The 19563-nt window shown below is 44.2% G+C and overlaps 1 protein-coding gene across 2 annotated transcripts in view; it reads right to left on the bottom strand.

Annotated features, from left to right (window-relative positions):
* Positions 1-19563, bottom strand: part of PIP5K1B (phosphatidylinositol-4-phosphate 5-kinase type 1 beta) — a 148809-nt gene that overhangs the window by 43117 nt on the left and 86129 nt on the right. For both annotated transcript variants that reach the window (XM_014608630.3, XM_014608631.3), the window contains 4 exons: positions 7463-7674; positions 4480-4563; positions 4302-4350; positions 3155-3239 (listed from right to left, as the gene is read on the bottom strand). In XM_014608630.3, the coding sequence (XP_014464116.1) occupies positions 3155-3239; positions 4302-4350; positions 4480-4563; positions 7463-7674 (430 nt within the window). The remainder of the gene's footprint in view (positions 1-3154; positions 3240-4301; positions 4351-4479; positions 4564-7462; positions 7675-19563) is intronic.

Genomic DNA, 19563 nt, shown 5'->3' with positions numbered 1-19563 from the left:
TGGGGGGGCCCCAATGGCCCCGCCCACTCCCCCAGCCCCCCTCCCCCTGCCAGCCCCCCCAAGGCTCCCTCCCCCTGCCAGGGCCAGCCCCTCTCCCCAGGCCCCCGACCCCTGCCCTGGCTGGCCCCATCTCCCCAAACCCCCCAATCCCTGCCCCTCCACCCCATACTTTAAAAAAACCCAACCCCCCCAGCACTTACTGGCTGCTGACTGGGGCCCCGCCTGCACAGTGCGGGGCAGGTTGACAGACCCACCAGCCCCAGCCTGAGCCCTCCTGCCCCTCCACTGCCCGGGGGGCTCTGCCAGGAGGCCCTGGAGCCCCCCCACCCCTGCTTCTAAGATAAGCACAGGATTATTTTCCCATTTTTTTCCTGGTTTTTTAAGTGATGGTGCCTGGGGTTGTAGGGATAGCCATGGGACCTGGGGGTGCAAGTTGGGGGGGTGAGGCTGGGTGGGGCAGCCATTGGGGGGTCTGGGAGAGTGGGGGTGGAGCTGGGTGGAGCAGCCATTGTGTGGGATGAGGCCAGGTGGGGCAGCAATTGGGGGGCTGGGGTGGGGCATGTGGGCCTTGCAAGGGGGGTGGTAGCCCCTATAGAGGCCATTTGGCCCCCATTGAGGGTCCGTACCCTTTGTGTGGGGGCTGAACCCCCACGTTGTGGGGGCATACCCCTTGTGTGGGGGTTGAAACCCCTGTTGGGGGGCCAAATCCCTTGTGTTGGGGCCACTGCCCTGTGGGAGGGCAGCAAAACATGTATTCATTAATTCATGAAACATGTATTTAGAGTTCACTTTATTATTCTGATAAGAGACTTGCTTTAACACTAAGATATATCAGTAAAACATTGTCCAACTGATCACTGTCTCTATCTTGACTCTGTCTCTCTCTCTGTTTATAGTGGTCTTTTGTTTTACTTGTGGAGGAACATGGATTTGGGGGTATTTTACAGAGTGACTTTGGGATTTTTTTTTATTTTTTTTTTAAATCAGGGATTTTTCAGTTTTCCAATAGGGACCACCAGAATTCCTGCTAGGGAGGCCAGTGGCAGGACCCTGCCTGCTCAGAGCTGGCACCTTGGACCCATCTGGCTCTGGCTGACCTTCTGGACAAATGGGGCCAGGAGGACATGCTTTGACAGTTCAAAGCAGGCCACTACACCAGGAACATCTTCCAGGTGATAGCTGCCCAGATGGTCAGGCAGGGGGCACACATGGCAGCAGTGCCTCACAAAGGCCAACCCTGCAACTGCAGTCCACTGGGAGGTGGCCCAGAGGGGCAGATGCCTCTACAGGCTGTGCAGTCCCCATCCAGGTCTGGCAGGTGCACAGCAGGTCACAGCCAGGCAGCAGCCTCCACTGCCAGACTGCTGCAGTGGGTAGAGGGTGCAGGGAACTCTCAGTGCTGCTTCAGCAGTCCAGCTGGCACAAGGGGTAGTGTCCCCAGGTACCAATTAGCTGGGCCCCAGAAGCTCCTCAGAGCTGGTAGCCCTGAGCTACTTGCCAGGGCAGCTTTTTGTACTGCTGGGGCCAGGACAGGGCAGCTTTTTATACTGCTGGGAACAGCACAGGTGCTGGCCCCAGGCTGTACCTCCCCCTGGCTGAAGATCTGGGAGGAGTCAGGCAGCTTTATTTTTCCCCAAGTGGCACAATTTGCTCCACAACAAAGTGCACGTCCAAGCATGTGCACTGAAGCAAAAAGCCCGGGCTCAAATTTGCACCACTTCTATTTGAGCTGCTGCAAGCACACATGCTTGTATGCATGGACGTGCCCTACAGGGCTGCAAAACCAGTAATCTGAGACCCAGCCCCCTCAGTGCACAGAAAGGGAATGAGGAGTTCCCCATAATTTGTTCATTAAGGAGTCCTCCACGTGCAGCTTTAAATAGAAACAATTTAGATTTAGCACGTCTGTAGCCCAGGTAAGAAACGCTTTGTTTAAACCTATGCTTTCTTAGCTTGACAGTCAATTTTCCCCACACCATTTTTCAAAATGAAACAGAGTAAAGCAAGCCTGAAAATAAATTGGCTTCTTCATCTGGGACATTTGCAAACTCCTTTGTTTCACTTTTTAACTGTGCCAGGTTATGATAAAAGACCTGTTGTGCTCTCTTTGGCAGAACCGTGCAACTATGGCAATATTAACTTGTTCTTCTCTTTGTGCAGCAAATTTGGATTCAAGAAACAAAAACATGGTAGTTATTTGTTATTTTTCAAGTACTTTTGTGGGAATCCAGCTTCCTATACCCAAATGGAAGGTAATTACTCCAGTGTTATCTGTTCTATTCTAACGTGCCAGGTCTTTGTTTCACTTCTTGACCGTTGAGAGAGAGATGTGGGATCTTTAGCTGCTGTAAAGCTTCCTCTCCCACCCCACTGTAATTCCAAGTGTTATGGATTCTTATGCTCTTTTAAGTTAAAGACCTCAATGAGTTTACAGTTGCTAAGAGTCATCATGGTTAATATCATTAATACATTTTTCAGCTAAACTAATTTTAGCTCAATGGAAAATTTGCAATGCCAGTGGCCCTCTTAAGTGACATATTTTTATAGTCTTGGTGAAGTGTTTCATGTAAACTTTTTGGTCCTGTTTTCTCATTTTTACTCAACCAATTACTAATGACATACCCATTAATCATGAATTGAATTAGATAATTAAGGGAAGGAGAAATGAAGGAATAATAGTTGAAACAGGTGTTTAGTTACAAAGAGGAGAGAATTTAGCAATGTAGATACATCCATCTTCCCAACTCCTCAAACCATACCCTTTTTTATTCTACTAAAGTGCAAAGGAGCAAAGCATATCAAAAAAGATGTGCATCCTTCCCAAACCTGCCAAATATAATGCCCAGTTGTTTAACCATTATTTATTTAGTTAGTTAGAAATGAATAGGAGCCCCAAGGTGAATAAGGGCTGCAAACTGGACCTGTACTTAGCTTATATTTTTATATTCAGAGTAGTACTAAACAGGGTTCCCCTGTTAGTTCTCATAAAAATACGTAATAAATAATAACCTAATTGTAGAGATATAGGAAAGAGTTCCCATTTGTTTCAATGAAAGAAAGTTCAGGGTCTTGAAAGAGTCTTCAGTAAAGAAGTGTGAAATGTAAATATACGAAGTATTAGGTTATCCAAGAGTAACAACCACCACCCACTTACCTTGAACTTTTTTGAAAACCCTGGAACTCATAAACTTTAAAAATCTGTCGGCATAAAAACTTGGTCTGTGAACTGAAACAGTGTCCTAGAAGACAGAAAGGGCTTTAAATTTACATTCTTCATACAGAAATCAAAGTAAAATGAACAAGAGAAAAACTGGACATCATATTTTTCTTAATTTTTTCATGCCTTATTTGGTGACTCATGGATGAAGATATTAAGATTTTGATTTCTCATGCCAACTAGAAATTACTGTACAATTAACATCCATTATAATTAGTAACTGTACAATCTTTTTGTAATCCATGCATCACCATAAGCATTTAATATAATTCAATACAATAAAATTCAACTCTGGATGTTTGATCAGCTAATATACTGTGTGGCAAAATTTTGCCTTGCATTACCATTCTATACAGCTGCACTGATGTTGATTCAGGAGGCAATCTAACTGGCTAATGTAGTTTTCAATTAACTCTTGATTTAACTGGTGAATTAAGATTAGGGATAAAAACATCATCCTTTTTTTCTAGTTGTGTTGTACTGTATTATATTTTTGGCCTGGTACATAATTTGTCCAAAACCTGGTGAAGGAATCCAAGGGCTTCCTACAGATGTTAAAAAACAGAACAAAGCAGCACCTCTTAACTTGGTGCACTCCCATGCTGAGCCCAGCACATGCCCAGAAGAACCATCACATTAGTTGGACCTGGCTTGCCCAATGTCTGTATAGATCAGGCACTTTTATCTAATAGCTGATTGAATCAGTTTTTAGATAAAAGTGCCAAAAAGTCCTGCTGAAGTACCAATCTATACAGATGCTGCAGAGCGGGTCAAACATGCTGCTTTTTCCAGTAAATCATGGTCTGTTTTTAAATGTCTGTAAGCAGCCCTATTGTTCAACACAGTTAAAAGGAGGATTTAAATTTATTTATTTATTTATTGGTTAGATAGGCAATAGGATGACAACTTGTCAGAAATTACAAAACTAAACTTACTAAGGAAAACATATCAGGAAAAAGCACATTCAGTAGCCTGGCTGTCTTGGTGATAGGCAGATTATAAATGTAAGAGCTTGTATATCTTCAGACAACAGTTATCAAAACTTTATCATAAAAAAAAGTGCCAATTAAAAAGAGATGCTTACTCCATCATAGACCAGCGCTTTCCAGGAATGTTCCAGCTTCTTCATTAACCTAACCACATATAAATAAAATTAAAAAGTTTGTTATGAAATGTTCTCATTTTACAGCAATCTCAGAAAAATTTATTAACATGATATTTTAAAGTGTACCAAAACAGATGCATTCCAAACTGCCACTTACCTATAAGACTGCAGAATATCAATAATACCCATAAATAGAAGCAGCTTTTCTCCTTTATGACTCTTAGCTGGAATGCCTCCCATTCTGATGGCAAAAACAAAATAAAGATATGAGATATTTTATAACAAAGATCTTTCTAAGGATGCCATAAAAGGTGATACTAAACATGAACTGCAACTTCTTAGACAAAAAGGAATTACTAGTAAATTCATTAAGGTGGAGTGCTGAATGCCCTAGTTGAGGGTAGGACATTCAACCTCACTGATTGGAAACATGATCTTTCTTTTCAGCTCAGGTCCACAGGCTGCTGCTTGTTAAGGCAACCCAACATGTCACAGTTTTCTACCCAAGGCACTTCCTTACACTTTTATATCATGTCCCATTTGAATACTGCACTACATTATACAAGCCTCTCTTTATTCATTCTGAAGTAAGTAAATATTGTTGCCCCAATTCACAGATTGGGAGGTTAACATGATTTGCCTGAAGTCTCCTAGAAGCACTAATGACAAACCCCAGAATAGAAGACTGGTCCCCTGAGTTCTACTCCTTTATTCTAACAACTAGTATTGCTCCCTCTTCCACAGAAATGCATTGAAAGGCAAGTTTAAACCAAATTTTAATTGTGGTATCCTACTTTACAGACCTGTAAACAAAAAAAAAAAAAGGTCTACATCCTTTTTGGTTATAATTTGTAAAAGATTATGAAGAGCTTCTTTCCTAACTTAGCACCCCTAAAATGAGGTACTTGAATTTTGCATTCTCAGAAAAATCAGATCCTAGATTTTTTTTTTAAATGTTATACTTAATGGACAACTGGAGAACTGTTAATATTATGAAATCACAAATATCAGACCGGTGAAGCCTGATGGAGCAGGGGAGAGATTTTTTTCAGGAAAAGATCAGACTCTTTGACCTGAGTTTCGAAAGTGATTTGTGATTTAAGGTGTCAAATCAAAAATCCTTTAAAAGGTAGCCTAACTGATTTAAGCATTACAATTTGTTAATGTGGTCTGAAAGTCTTGGCTCCAATTTTTAGTTTATTTTTATTAACTTCTGTTAAATTCAATATACCCTCTAAACTGTCAGTGAAAAAATACCATCAAAGATGCAACATCTCATTTTCTAATGAAGCCCAAGAAAAGTAATATACTCCTGAAACATCCAACAAGAATAAAGTTGACAGTATTTAATATTTCAGATATTTCTAAGATTCAAAATGAAATACCAAAATGATAAATAGTTTGAAAGCCAAAACACAAAACAACTGCTCAGGCTTTCCTACTGTATCACAACAATGGACAGAGTGTACTTGAAAAGTGACCTGCAAATGAGAAAGCAAGTACAATAACTTGCAATTTCATAATTCTGTTCTTATTGAAAAAAATTTAATTCTATTAAACACTGTGTCCTTGGATGTCAACCTGACACTAAAAAGCAAGCACACTCCATTCAATGGGTGGCAGCTCCTCAACAACATAGAGCAATACTACACAATAGTTTTGTTGGAATGCAAGTGAAGAAAGCAATGAGAGCAGGTGGGATTCAGGGAGGCACAAGTACTTAAAGCACTGTAAAATCCAAGTAGACTAACTAGCAAAAGTATCTTATAAGCATTTGGGTGACCTAGCAGCTTACATTAGACTGACTTTCATAGGACATTAAAAATAAGTGACTCGGGAACCTAACAACCATATTTCTGCATGTAATATCACAGGATTTTTGAAGACAAAGTGTTGGTTTTGAGAGTTACCTGAACACAATATTTCCAACATCAGTCCAGTTATGAGTCATATACTTATTTTATGCAAATAAGAGTAATTTTGTACTGATAGGGCAAAATACAGCTCTTTGTCTAAACCCATATTCTAATACTTTAAACACAAAACTAAGCAAATATGAAGTAGTATTATTCTCCCATTACATGCTTAAACCTACAGCAAATTAACACTAATGGTATTTACCCAGATAACTCCCTGGTGAACTCAGAAAAGTAAAATCTTTTCCAAGTGAAATTAAGTCTCTGTTATTAAAACAAGGATTGATTATACAGAATAGGAATGTTGATTGCAACTCTCATTAGCACTGAACATGAATTGGGAAAGAGAATATTCTGTGGAGACACATACTTGAAATGAAGACAAATGGGGCACTTCACCCTTTTCAATTACATCCTTAAAATTCTCAACAGCTTAGGACATGCTATTACATACAGAGGCAGTAGAAGTGTCTTCCGAGCATAATATAAATAAAAGGTTTTGATCACTGCGGTTATTAAAGATCCCATGGCACCATTTATAAGCGTAAGAGTCTTAACACCAAAGTCTTGGCTGAATTCCAGCCTGGCTAACTACAGCCTGACTACCTACATTTCCATTGCAGTTTCAATTAGGGAGAGAAAAAAGCCAACATGTTTTCAGCTGTGCTATAGTGCTCATTTGAGAAGTTGAAATATCAGTCTTGTTCCTCCTGAAAGGTGGCTGAACCTTAGCATTTGGTGAAACAATTTCTGTGTAGTCAGTGAGAAAATTTCTTTGGGATGACAAACTCTAATAATTTAATTAGTAATTAACAGGTTTAGTTTATGAGGCTGTTTCAAGTTACAGTGAAATGACATGTGGGATTTTTCTAATGGCAGTTTCAGAACACAACTTTTATAAGAGAATTAACTTATGTGCAGATAAATTGATTTGAATCATAACCACAATTCCTATAATGTATTTAAGACAATGAAGACATTGGCATTTTTATTTTTGGATCTCTAGTGAACCTCGGTGATATAAGCTTTGAACATTTGTTTTTTAAAAAGGAAAGAAAAAATAATCCCCATCCCTCTCTTCAGTTTTCTTAAGCTTTACAGTCACTTATGTAATCTTGGATGGGAGAATGTTCAATTTGAGATTTCATTCAAAAACAGAACAGCCTAAATAAATAAAGTAGATAAATTCCTATAGTCACTTTTTAACAAAGTTTGTAGACTTACGTATTTGTAGCTTCTGTGAGAACACAGTCCCCAGACTTCCCAGGCCCCTGTATGGATTCCATGGCTGTAGAATAGAGAACTTTCTGTCCCCCAGGACGTTTAGCATCAGATGCATTCTGGGAACTCTCTCCATCCTTTTCTCTTGTGATACTGTCCAATGTATGGATTCCCAGCAGCAGACTATAATCCATGATTTTAAAACTTTCCAACACCTGTTAAGGAAGAAGGACTTTTTGCACCATAACATAAAAATGACTATATAAATGTATTTCGCATAATTAAAATACTTGAGAAAATCCCAAAATAAAGGTATGTAGAATACACTGGCCTCCTCTGACTTGGATGGTTTGCAAAATGTAAAGGCAAATGTTAATGTTTGATACTAGCATGGCACCAGAGGCAGATCTGGAGCATGGGGGATGGACTGATGCACTTGCACCCCTCCTGCTTTGAGATTCCTGCTTCAACCAAAGTTTAAAACCAACTGCCTAGAAGTGGTAGCAGCATGTCCAGTCAGGCAGTGCTGAGGGAGTCAATTGACTTTAGGGCTCATTAAAGTCTACCTGATACCTTCTAAGGTCTTAATTCCACAGGTGTTAGTGACAGTCTGTCCTTTTTAATGACCCTCGACAATTAAGCTAGCCTTCCTTCTGCGATTCTGCTCTCTGTTAGCTGCTCCTGGTAATGTAACTCCTATTTCACAGTCTTGCAGACTGTTTTAAACTCATTCCAGTAAAGTTATTGGAGGTCGATATATCAGGTGCATAACAGATCAGCACCAATAAAAGGAAAATTAACATTATCGGTAATCGGCTTTTTTTTGGCTGGTGTAGCCGATAATGTTACTGATAAATGCTGCATGCGTGTGCACAGCTGCAGCATGCATGTAGCCAGGAATGCAGCCTGGTAGTTTGTAGAGCAGCGTCTGGCTGGTAAGTCGTGGGGGGTGGGGAAGGAGATTGATGACCCCACAGTGAAGGAGGGAGTGATGCAGGGGCAGAGGCAGGGGCTAACAGCCAGGCTGGTGAATGTGACACCAGGGCCAGGAGCCATGGGCAGCTCATTTGGGGAGTGCGGAAGGGTAGGGAGAGGGGTGGCTCCCCACTGCTACACACACCGACATGGGGGTGTGTGGGGCATGTACTCCCTGGATTTGTGCATGGGGCAAGGGTGGGCTGCCCACTGCAGTCTCAGGGCCAGGGGCTGCACTGGTCTCTTCCCCACGGGGGAGGGGCTCCAAGCAGGTGGGGGTAGGGCAGGCAGCAGCAGGGCTGGGAGGTGTGGATACGGGGTGGGCTATAGCTATCCCAAAATTCCCCATAGCCACCCCTCCCAGCACCGCTGTTGCCCCCCCACTGTCCTACCCCTCCTGCCCCCCACCCTCCCCACACGAGCACAGCCCTGGCCCAGCACCTCCCATCAGGAAGAGGCTGGCACAGCCCCTGGCCCCGAGCCCTCCCTCACCCTGCATACACATCCGTTGGGCACATGCCCTCCATGCCTCCTCCAGGGGTGCATGCCCACACCAGGCACCATACCATGTACACCCTTCTTTTCAAAATCCTAGAGCTGTCAATGCATGGCATCTTTTGCCTGAGGGTTTCAAATCAATTTACAACCATCAATAAACTAACCACTGCAAACCGCATTTTAAATATGGGGGAAGCAAAGGCACAGGGGGCTGAAGATGCAGGAATGCAGTTTGCAGTTAATGAGAGTTGGCCTCTCAGTAACTTCTTCCATTTACTGTGAAGAAACGTTTACGGCAGTTATCTTATGCACTGACCATAATATATATTTATGATCATAGTAACACATGAAAGGACATTTTGCTTAAATATACATAAACTCAAATTTGCAAAAATAAATCCTTAATGAGGAAGAATTTCAAAAGGCAAGAAGGACAGTTGGCTGCTCAGTCCTATTTGAAATCAATGGGATTTGGGTGAATAACTCCTCTTTTGTGTCTTTGAAAATCTCTCCCTGGCACTCCAAAAGGGACAGACTTTATACTTGAAACATGACTTGGCAATTAAGCAACCTCATCCCCTGCTCTTATTAGCCATTTTGCCTCCCTGGTTTTAATAAGTTCAACCTCCCCATTCAGGCTCACATATAGGCATAAACTTCAGCTACACCAATATGAATCCAAAGAATGCCATGGTGGGGGGAACCTATTATCATCTGTATTAAGTCATTTAAAATGTAAAAAAGGCAAAATGAAGCAGCTCCTAAGTACAGTTAATAATACACAAAAATCACCTGCAGGCAGATATTATATCAAAAACATTGCATGGAAGCTTTGCTTGGCACAGGGGAGACAACCCATTTAATTTGCTGTAATCTCAGGGAGATATCTGCAGCAAAGCAAGTCTCTTTACTTTAATGCAGCCCAGCAATGATTTCAGATGCATCTTGTGCCAAAATGTCTTACTGATAATGTTGTAATCCTTGGCACTGAATTGTAAAAATGTATGTTATTTTACGTGGAACAAAACCAATTCGATTTTACAGAGACAACAAATAAAACACATTAAATTTAGGTGTGGTAGTTTATCAGAGCATAAATATTTTACACAAAACCTTAGACAAAGTTTTGAACTCTCATGCACTTTTTATATCTTCAGAATTGGGGTGATTAGGAAAGCATTCAAGATGCTTTGGAGATACAGAAATTAGAAGAGGGAACTCGACCATCTATATAACTGTCTTTTTTTTACTGTTTTTATACACACACACACACATACACACACACACACACACACACACACCCTGAAAGCTACAAATGCAACATTGGCATCTTATCTCCCAGACATCTCGTGGGAGGATCGCTCAGCAAAATCTGAGTGGTTGCAAAGCTTCCTCTCGTGCGTGGATGACCTCTACCTGACTCAAGAAGTCTATGGGCCAACGAGAGGCAAAGCGCTGCTTGACCTGGTACTGGCTACTGGTGATGACCTAGTCGGCGACCTAGTGATCGATGGGAAGCTGGATGACAGCGACCATGAGCTGATCACCTTCACCATCTGCTGAAAAGCTGGCAAGTCAGTCAGCAACACGCAAGTCCTTGAATTCAGGAAAGCCGACTTTGACAAGCTCAGGAGGCTTGTCAGTGAGGCCCTAAGGGACTGTGACCACAGGGAGAGAGGAGTTCAAGAAGAGTGGTTGCTCCTAAAGGGAGCGATTCTCAATGCACAAACTAAGTCGATTCCATCTCGGAGGAAAGGCAGCAAGAGGGCACAGCAGCCCCCCTGGCTCTTCAGGGACCTAGCAGACCTCCTGAGGCTAAAAAGAAAGGCCTACAAAGGATGGAGGATGGGAGTCACCTCCAAGGAGTATTCTGCACTGGTCCGGTCCTGTAGGGAGCAGACCAGGAAAGCCAAGGCTGCAACTGAACTCCAACTAGCTTTGAGCATCAAGGACAATAAAAAGTCCTTTTTCAGATATGTGGGGAGCCGGAGGAAAAGCAGGGGCAACACTGGACCCCTGCTGAACCAGATGGGACAACTGACGCCTAGGAAAAAGCCAACCTATTAAATAGGTACTTTGTGTCAGTCTTGCATCAGTCCCATGGGACGCCCATGCCCGCTACAGGACAGGGAAGTCCGGGTGAGGGTGATCCCCTGCCCTCCATTAATGCTGACTTCGTGAAGGAACATCTTGAGAAGCTGGATACCTTCAAGGTCAGCCGGCCCTGACAATCTTCACCCCAGGGTACTCAAGGAGCTGGCGGGCATCATAGCCCAGCCTCTAGCACGGATCTTTGAAAACTCTTGGCACTCTGGTGAAGTGCCCAAAGACTGGAAGAAGGCCAATGTGGTGCCTGTCTTCAAGAAAGGGAGGAAAGTGGATCCGGCTAACTATAGGCCCATCAGCCTGACTTCTATCCTGGGGAAGATCTTAGAAAAGTTTATTAAAGAGGCCATCCTTAATGGACTGGCCGATGCCAACATCTTAAGGGATAGCCAGCACGGGTTTGTTGCGGGTAGGTCTTGCTTGACTAATCTCATTTCCTTCTACGACCAGGTAACCTATCACCTGGACAAGGGAGAAGAGATTGATGTCATATCTTGACTTCAAAAAAGCCTTCGATCTGGTTTCCCATGATCACCTCTTGGAGAAACTGGCCAATTGTCGCCTTGGGTCCTCCACGATCCACTGGTTGGAAAATTGGCTCCGGGGTCGGACCCAGAGGGTAGTAATTGATGGAAGTCACTCATCATAGTGTCCTGTGACCAGTGGGGTCCCCCAAGGCTCTGTCCTTGGACCCATACTGTTCAACATCTTCATTAATGATGTGGACACTGGAGTCAGAAGCGGACTGGCCAAGTTCGCCGATGATACCAAACTTTGGGGCAAAGCATCCACACCAGAATACAGGCGGGTGATCCAGGCTGACCTGGACAGGCTCAGCAAGTGGGCAGACGAGAATCTGATGGTGTTCAATGCCGATAAATGCAAGGTTCTCCACCTTGGGAAGAAAAACCCGCAGCATCCTTATAGGCTCGGCAGTGCTATGTTGGCTAGCACTATGCAAGAAAGAGACTTGGGGGTCATCATTGACCACAAGATGAACATGAGCCTGCAGTGCGATGCTGCGGCTAATAAAGCGACCAAAACGCTGGCTTGCATCCATAGATGCTTCTCAAGCAAATCCCGGGACGTCATTCTCCCCTTGTACTAGGCCTTAGTGAGGCCGCAGCTGGAGTACTGTGTCCAGTTTTGGGCTCCACAATTCAAAAAGGATGTGGAGAAGCTTGAGAGAGTCCAGAGAAGAGCCACGCACATGATCAGAGGTCAGGGAAGCAGACCCTACGATGACAGGCTGAGAGCCCTGGGGCTCTTTAGCCTGGAAAAGCGCAGGCTCAGGGGTGATCTGATGGCCACCTACAAGTTTATCAGGGGTGACCACCAGTATCTGGGGGAACGTTTGTTCACCAGAGTGCCCCAAGGGATGACAACTAGGTCGAATGGTCATAAACTACTACAAGACCGTTTCAGGCTGGACATAAGGAAGAATTTCTTTACTGTCCGAGCCCCCAAGGTCTGGAACAGCCTGCCACCGGAGGTCATTCAAGCGCCTACATTGAACACCTTCAAGATGAAACTGGATGCTTATCTTGCTGGGATCCTATGACCCCAGCTGACTTCCTGCCCTTTGGGCAGGGGGCTTGACTCGATGATCTTCCGAGGTCCCTTCCAGCCCTAATGTCTATGAAATCTCCATTCTTTACCTATCTTGCATTTTATGGTACTATCCTGAATAGCCTTTTACTTTTCATCAATGACAATCATCAAGGCCCATCGTTAATAAGGGAAGATTTGCATAGGGTCTTCCATTGTAAACTAAAGGCAGAAAGGTCTCGTCTAATTTGGAGCTCTGGGATAGGGGTATTGTGAACATCACAGGTAGCTGAACAGGGAAACCTAGGAAAATAACCTAGGTTTCAAGAAGAGAAGAAGAAAAAAATGTCTTTCAATTCTTAAATGTCTGAGATGCTTCTATCTGCCTCCTCATCTCATGCTCATTGGTAACGACACCAAAAGATGATCTTGGACCATAAAATAAAAGGCATATACTTGTTTATCACATGATGACATAAGGAACATATATTTCATTACTCATAATGAGGGAATGATGGTTACTAAACACATCCAGTTTCAGGGAACTAGAAATCGTGAATTGCAAAGGTAGGTTATAGGGGTTTAGGTTGTAGCTGTGTTGGTCTAAGGACATAGGCAGACAAGGTTCCTTGGGTGAATTTGATGTCTTTTATTAGACCAACCCAAATAGTTGGAGAATAGTTATTAAGCAAGCTTTCGGGTTCAAAAACCCTTCGTCAGGCTAAGGAAGTTTCAGCAGTTGGTGTGCTCTTCCTGGATGGAATGAAAAGTAAAGAAGCCAGGGGCTGGGCTGGGGAGTCAGTTGCCAGGCAGATTATCATGTATCAAAAATCCAATGTCTATGTTTAGTCCCTGATCTCTAGTATCCAGCAGGTTGATGAAATGGAGCTCATAGGCTCGTCTCTGGGAAGTGTTGTGTAAGTTTCCCTTGAGGATCAGGACTGAGAGATTGGAGAGAGAGTGGCCCTCCTGTGAGAAATGTGCCCCCACCGGTAATTGGGTATTTCAGTCTTTGATACATTTCCGGTGTGCATTCATTCTGGTGCGCAGTTGTTGTTTGGTCTCTCCTACATATTTTCCATCAGGGCATTTGGTGCATTGGATGAGGTATACAACATTCCTGGAGGTGCAGCTGTAAGATCCAGGGATGCTGATGGCTCTGTTGTGGGGTGTAGTAATAGTGGGGGTGGTGGAGATGTGTTGGCAGGTCTTGCATTTCTTGTCCTGGCACGGTCTGGATCCTTTTGGTGTGTTCTGGGCTTGAGGAAGTTTGCTTCTGGTGATGAGGTTGACGAGGTTCGGTGCTTGTTTGAAGGTTAGGATGGGTGGCTCTGGGAAGATCTTTTTAAGAATAGGGTCTTAATTACTGGTGGGGGCACATTTCTCACAGGAGGGCCACTCTCTCTCCAATCTCTCAGTCCTGATCCTCAAGGGAAACTTACACAACACTTCCCAGAGACGAGCCTATGAGCTCCATTTCATCAACCTGCTGGATACTAGAGATCAGGGACTAAACATAGACATTGGATTTTTGATACATGATAATCTGCCTGGCAACTGACTCCCCAGCCCAGCCCAGCCCAGCCCAGCCCAGCCCCTGGCTTCTTTACTTTTCATTCCATCCAGGAAGAGCACACACAAACTGCTGAAACTTCCTTAGCCTGACGAAGGGTTTTTGAACCTGAAACCTTCCTTAATAACTATTCTCCAACTATTTGGGTTGGTCTAATAAAAGATATCAAATTCACCCAAGGAACCTTGTCTGCCAAAGGTAGGTTATAGAATTCTTCTTGCAACTGTCACAACGAATGAAATTTAAAAAAAGATCTACTGGGAATCTCAGTACAAATATTTTTAATGTTGTACATATATATTTTATTCAGCTACAAGACTTGGATGCATGCCACTGAAAATAGAAAGAATGAAGATGCTTAGCTGATTACAAACAATAAAATAGTTTATCCTTCTGAAGTATTACTCCTGTATTATAGTTATTATCAGTGTCTGTGAGAATCTTGATTTCATAAGCTAAACAACTGGGAGCACGAATACCATTCTCATTTGAATACTTTAAAGTAATTCCATTTAGCACCTTTTTTTCTTCTTTTTTTTTTTTTTGGTTTTTTTGTTTTTTTTACTTTAGCCAAATATATCTTTGTATCCTCAATTCCTGATTTGATTCAGATTTGGAGCTCTGACCACTGAATTGGGCCAAATCTCCGCCGAATTAAATCAAGGACCAAAACTTCGCACAGCGCTACTGGCAGCCACTTTGCAGAAGAACCTCTCAATGAAAAAGCCAGTTCTAGGCCATGACTCTAGAAAAATCTGTTCCCCCCTACATTGCACTTTCCAAAAAAACAAGGTGTGCATCTTATCTGTGGGTGTCTGATGTAGCGAACCTCTTCTAGTTCTGACTACACGTGATCCACTATCTTTTGCCCCAATTCCTCACACTAAAACTTTAACTAAAAATCTCACTGCCTGCCTGTACTTCTATTCAGGAATCTTTTAAACTAAAAAGTGTAACATAAGAAGTATACATTATCTAGCTATTCTAAGACTCCTGGAAGCTGAAGTTGGTATCAGTGTAATATATTTTCTTCCTGGACACATCCTGAGAACCTATTCCTACATGTAGCATCAACTGTAAATTTTCCTGCAGGAGTTTTTTTCCCATACTTGCTTTTGTTAGATATTTCAATGCATGAATCAACTTATCTTGATCCTATGCAGATCCTAAATAAGATGAATACTTGTAGTATATGTAATCTTCCCAGCTTGCTGTAATATGTGACGGTTTGGCAAACCACATAAGCTCTAAAATAAGTCTTGCCGGTTGGTATGATATGCATGTCTGATGATCACTGTTCCTATATATTTGCTAATCAAAGCAGCAAAACTTGATGCAAATGCATAGCCTAACCTTAGCTCCATTTCCTCATTTGGTTCAAAGGACAATACAATTGTGAAAGCACAATAAAGCAGAATGTGCAGAACAGTCAGAACTTCAGTGTCAATAAACAGTCTTTGTCTAGACAATTTTATTTCGTGCCAAATTCTGAAGTCCTTATTCATGTAGGACTTCCACTAATGTTAATGAAACTTCACCTGAATATAGACTAAGAAGTTTCAGATGTAATATTAGAGGAAGAGGAGGGGAAGTCAACTAAACGTAAATTGTGTTTCATTTAGAAGATTATTTTTTTCATGCATAAGTGTTAATGCGAATTAACAGCTTTGGTTTCACCTACCACTTATGTGACATGATGCAATAAATTATTTTATTTCAATACATTCAGCGCCCCAGAGGAGCTGCAAAGAATCCAGTTTTGTAGCCCCTTTTCATTTTGAATAGCATTTGAAAATACTTCCATTAACTTAAGTGGGACTATTTGTGTGAGCAAGTGCTCTTAGCTGCTGAATGAGGTCATAATGTAGAGAAGAAAAAAAAAAAATCACATGCAGAAATCGTGATACTACAGTACCATCAACAAATACCAAAATAGCAAAGCACTAATAAAACATTACAATAGATGGTGACAATAGATGACAACCACTAAAACCATGACAACAGATGACAACCATGACTGGGGTCTATAGAAGCAAGTACTAACCCCCACAAATATTCACCCTCTATGGTTATTGTACAAGGTAGAAACTGTGAAAATAACTCAGTTTCTATTATTTTGCACTTTGCTCTTAAATGCATACCAACAGCACAATAAAGGTAGTTTTGCAAGAAGTTTCTGGATTTACTGTTATTCAGGCACACATTTATTTTGGCAGATACACACTGTATTACTGTATTTACTCAATTCCAAGACAAGGTCTCCCCCATTTAACATGAGGAGAAGTCCCTCATCTTAGAATTGAGTACAAGGGAGATGGGGGGGGGGGGGAAGAGAGCAGGCAGCTGCTGTGGGTTGGGCTCCAGTCCTTACCTGGAGTTGGAGCCAAAGTCACAGCTGCTGTCTGCCCCCCAACTCCCTCTGCCACCTCTTTATCCATCTCCCCCTGTACCTTCTGCTCCCCCACCTGCCCCTCTTCCCCTCATCCCTGCTTCATGCTGGTAGGCCCCATCCATGCTGCAGCCTGAGGCACTGAGCATGGCCCCAGCCTGGCTGCATAGCAGCGGTGCACAGCCCATATGGCTGCTACAGGGGCTGTGCTGTGGCCATGCTCCGTGCCGTGGCCATGCTCTGTGCCGTGTGCTAGAATGGGGACAGAGCCTGCTGGTGTGAAGCAGAGGCTGGGGGGAGAAGCACTGAACAGAAACGGGGGGGGGGGAGGGAGGGGGGCAGGCACAAGCAGAGGGGTAAGCTGCTTGAACTTCCCACACCACCTGCCTCCCCGCTGCCTACCCCACTACACTGGCGGGGGGAATGCATCAAAGACGACCCTCCAATAACTAGTTTCCAAACATGAAAAAGCATAATACATTTATATTTTTTTCATGTATAGAATCGAATTATTGGGGGGTCCTCTTAAATTCAGGATTATCATTGATTCGAGTAAAAATCAGTTTGAGTATTGAGAATGTGAGTTAACAGGAATTATAAGCCATTTAACTGGCACACTGATACAGGTCAGTTTTCCTCCATCACTGTTAATACATAAAACACTAGCCATAAAGATTCTGTAGGCACTGGAATGTCACCTGGCAAGGATACTAATGGTTACAGTATGGTCCGAACTGGTGGGGAATGTCTAGATCCTATTCCCCAATTACTCTTTGATTCTTAACTCATCGTTTTCTTACAAAAAATAACCAACTAACCAACAGCCAATAGCACAGTCATCAGTGATGGGGCACAAACTGAATTAATTGTTCATATTAGTAAAAAGCAGAAAATACTGTAATGAAGTAATAAAAGAAAAATCTCTCTCTGTTCTAGTGCACTGCCATTTGGAAATACATAAAGAGCTTCTTGGTTTACATTCAGTTGGATTACATTCTATTTATTGCTCCTGGGTGTAGCATGTGCACCCAGGACCACAGCATGTTGAGCCAGGGCGGTGCAGCCTTGGCTGGCAGGGAGCCTGGGAGATCAGCCTGCCAGTCTGGAGCTGCTCTGCCCTGGCTTAACATGCTGCAGAGAGGCTGGCTGGGGCATGAAGGTTCTACAGTGCAGGCCTAGCTGACAGGCACTGGTCAGAGTCTATATGTTTGTTGCAGTGGAGTAAATAACTCCACTGTAGAATAGTACTTGTGTTCGGTAGTACTATCCTACAGCAAAGTTAATTAGTTTGCTGTAGCCTAATAGCACCGCTTCTGTAGATGGTGACACTTTACTGTAGAGCTAATTAGGCAACTTTGCAGTAAGCGCTCATGTAGATGCACCCTGTGAGAACAAATCACTTAGGGTATTTACAGGTGTTACATTTACACTGGTCTAAGTCAGGAGTTGGCAACCCCTTGCACTAGAGGTGGACCGATATATTGGTGCCATATCGGATCAGAACCGATTAAAGGAAAATTAACATTATCAGCTATAGGCTTTTTTGGGCCCATGTAGCTGATACTATCACCAGTAAATAATATGCCTTCTGGCCGAGGCTCCTGGACGCCACATGCTTGAGCATATGTAGTCAGGAATGCAGCTGGGCAGCATGGAGAGCAGTGTCCTGCAGGTAAGCCTGTGGAGGGAAAGGGGCATGGGGGGGATAGAGGTCCCCTCGATGAAGGAGGAGTGGGGCAGGGGTTGGGGGTGCTGCCCAGTCAGGGCAGCGTGTGTGACCCAGGGCCAGGACAGGGAGCAGGATGGAGCCGTGGGCAGTTCGTCCAGGAGGTGCAGGGGGTAGTTCCCCACTGTGCGCACCCCCAGGGGAGGCATGTGCCCCGCCCCCCCCCCCCCCCCCCAGATTTATGTGCAGGAAGCATGCAGGCTGTCTGCTGTGGGCTCAGGGCTCTCTGCTCTGCTACCTTTGCCCTGGGGGCTCTGTGTCAGCTGCGCGTTCTCTGACTGCCCAGCAGCAGTGGGGGCAGCGAGTTGTGCCTTCTGCTGCCGGGTAGGCAGGGGACATGTGGCCGATGCAGGATCCCCAGGGCAAAAGCAGCAGAACAGAGAGCCCTGAGCCCACAGTTGGCAGCCCACATCCGTCCTTGCCCCACTTGGCTCCACTCTTGTTAAAAGCATCCCCATGCTTAAAAATGGTGGCAGTGGTGCTTGAACGAAAGCTCATTTGACTAGCTTTAGTCCAAGTATGCCCACTGCCATTTTTAAATGCTGGGATGCTCATCCCCTGGATAAGCCACCCACGGATCCATCCTGCTCCCTACCCTGGGTCCCATTCACCGCCCTAGCTGGGCAGCACCCCTGCCCCTGCCCCACTCCCTCCCTTACCATGGGGGCTTCAATCTGCTCCCCCCATGTCCCTTCCTCTCCACAGACTTACCTGCAGGATGCAGCTCTCCATGCTGCCCAGCTGCATTACTGTAAATCAGTTATAGGATCAGTATCGGCCGATATGGCTGGTTAATAATTGTCCATCAGTATCAGCCAAGAAAATCTTTATCGGTGCATCCCTAACCAGCACACATGCCAGTGTGGCACATGAAGACATTTTGCTTGGGACACCAGCCCTCAGGGCGGAAGGTGGGAGAGCCGTGAGAGGCCCAATTTACGTGTGGCAGTGGAGCCCCGGCCTCTTCCCCACTGTCCGCCCTGAGGCAGATGCACATCTGCCGCAAGCAACGAGCCGGGGCGGGGCTCCATGGACCCCAGTGCAGCTGTTTGCAGCCTCCCCACCACCTGCTGTGAGCAGCCTGGGCTCCATGGCGGGCAGCAGGGGCCTTCCCAGAGATTGGGCTGGCTTTCGCAGGCAGCTGGGAGGCTGCTAGTGGCTGTAATGGGGTCCACAGAACCTTGATCTGGCTTGTTGCTGGTGGCAGGTGCATGCACACCTTGGGGCGGACAGCAGGGAGGGGACTGAAGCTGTGCTGCCACAAGGAGGAACAGGCCCCTTGTGGCTCC

The sequence above is a fragment of the Alligator mississippiensis genome, chromosome 3 (genome assembly GCF_030867095.1).
Source record: "Alligator mississippiensis isolate rAllMis1 chromosome 3, rAllMis1, whole genome shotgun sequence".
Lineage (NCBI taxonomy): Eukaryota > Metazoa > Chordata > Crocodylia > Alligatoridae > Alligator > Alligator mississippiensis.
The sequence above is the reverse complement of the archived record's forward strand: the minus strand, read 5'-3'. Positions and strand labels throughout refer to the sequence as shown.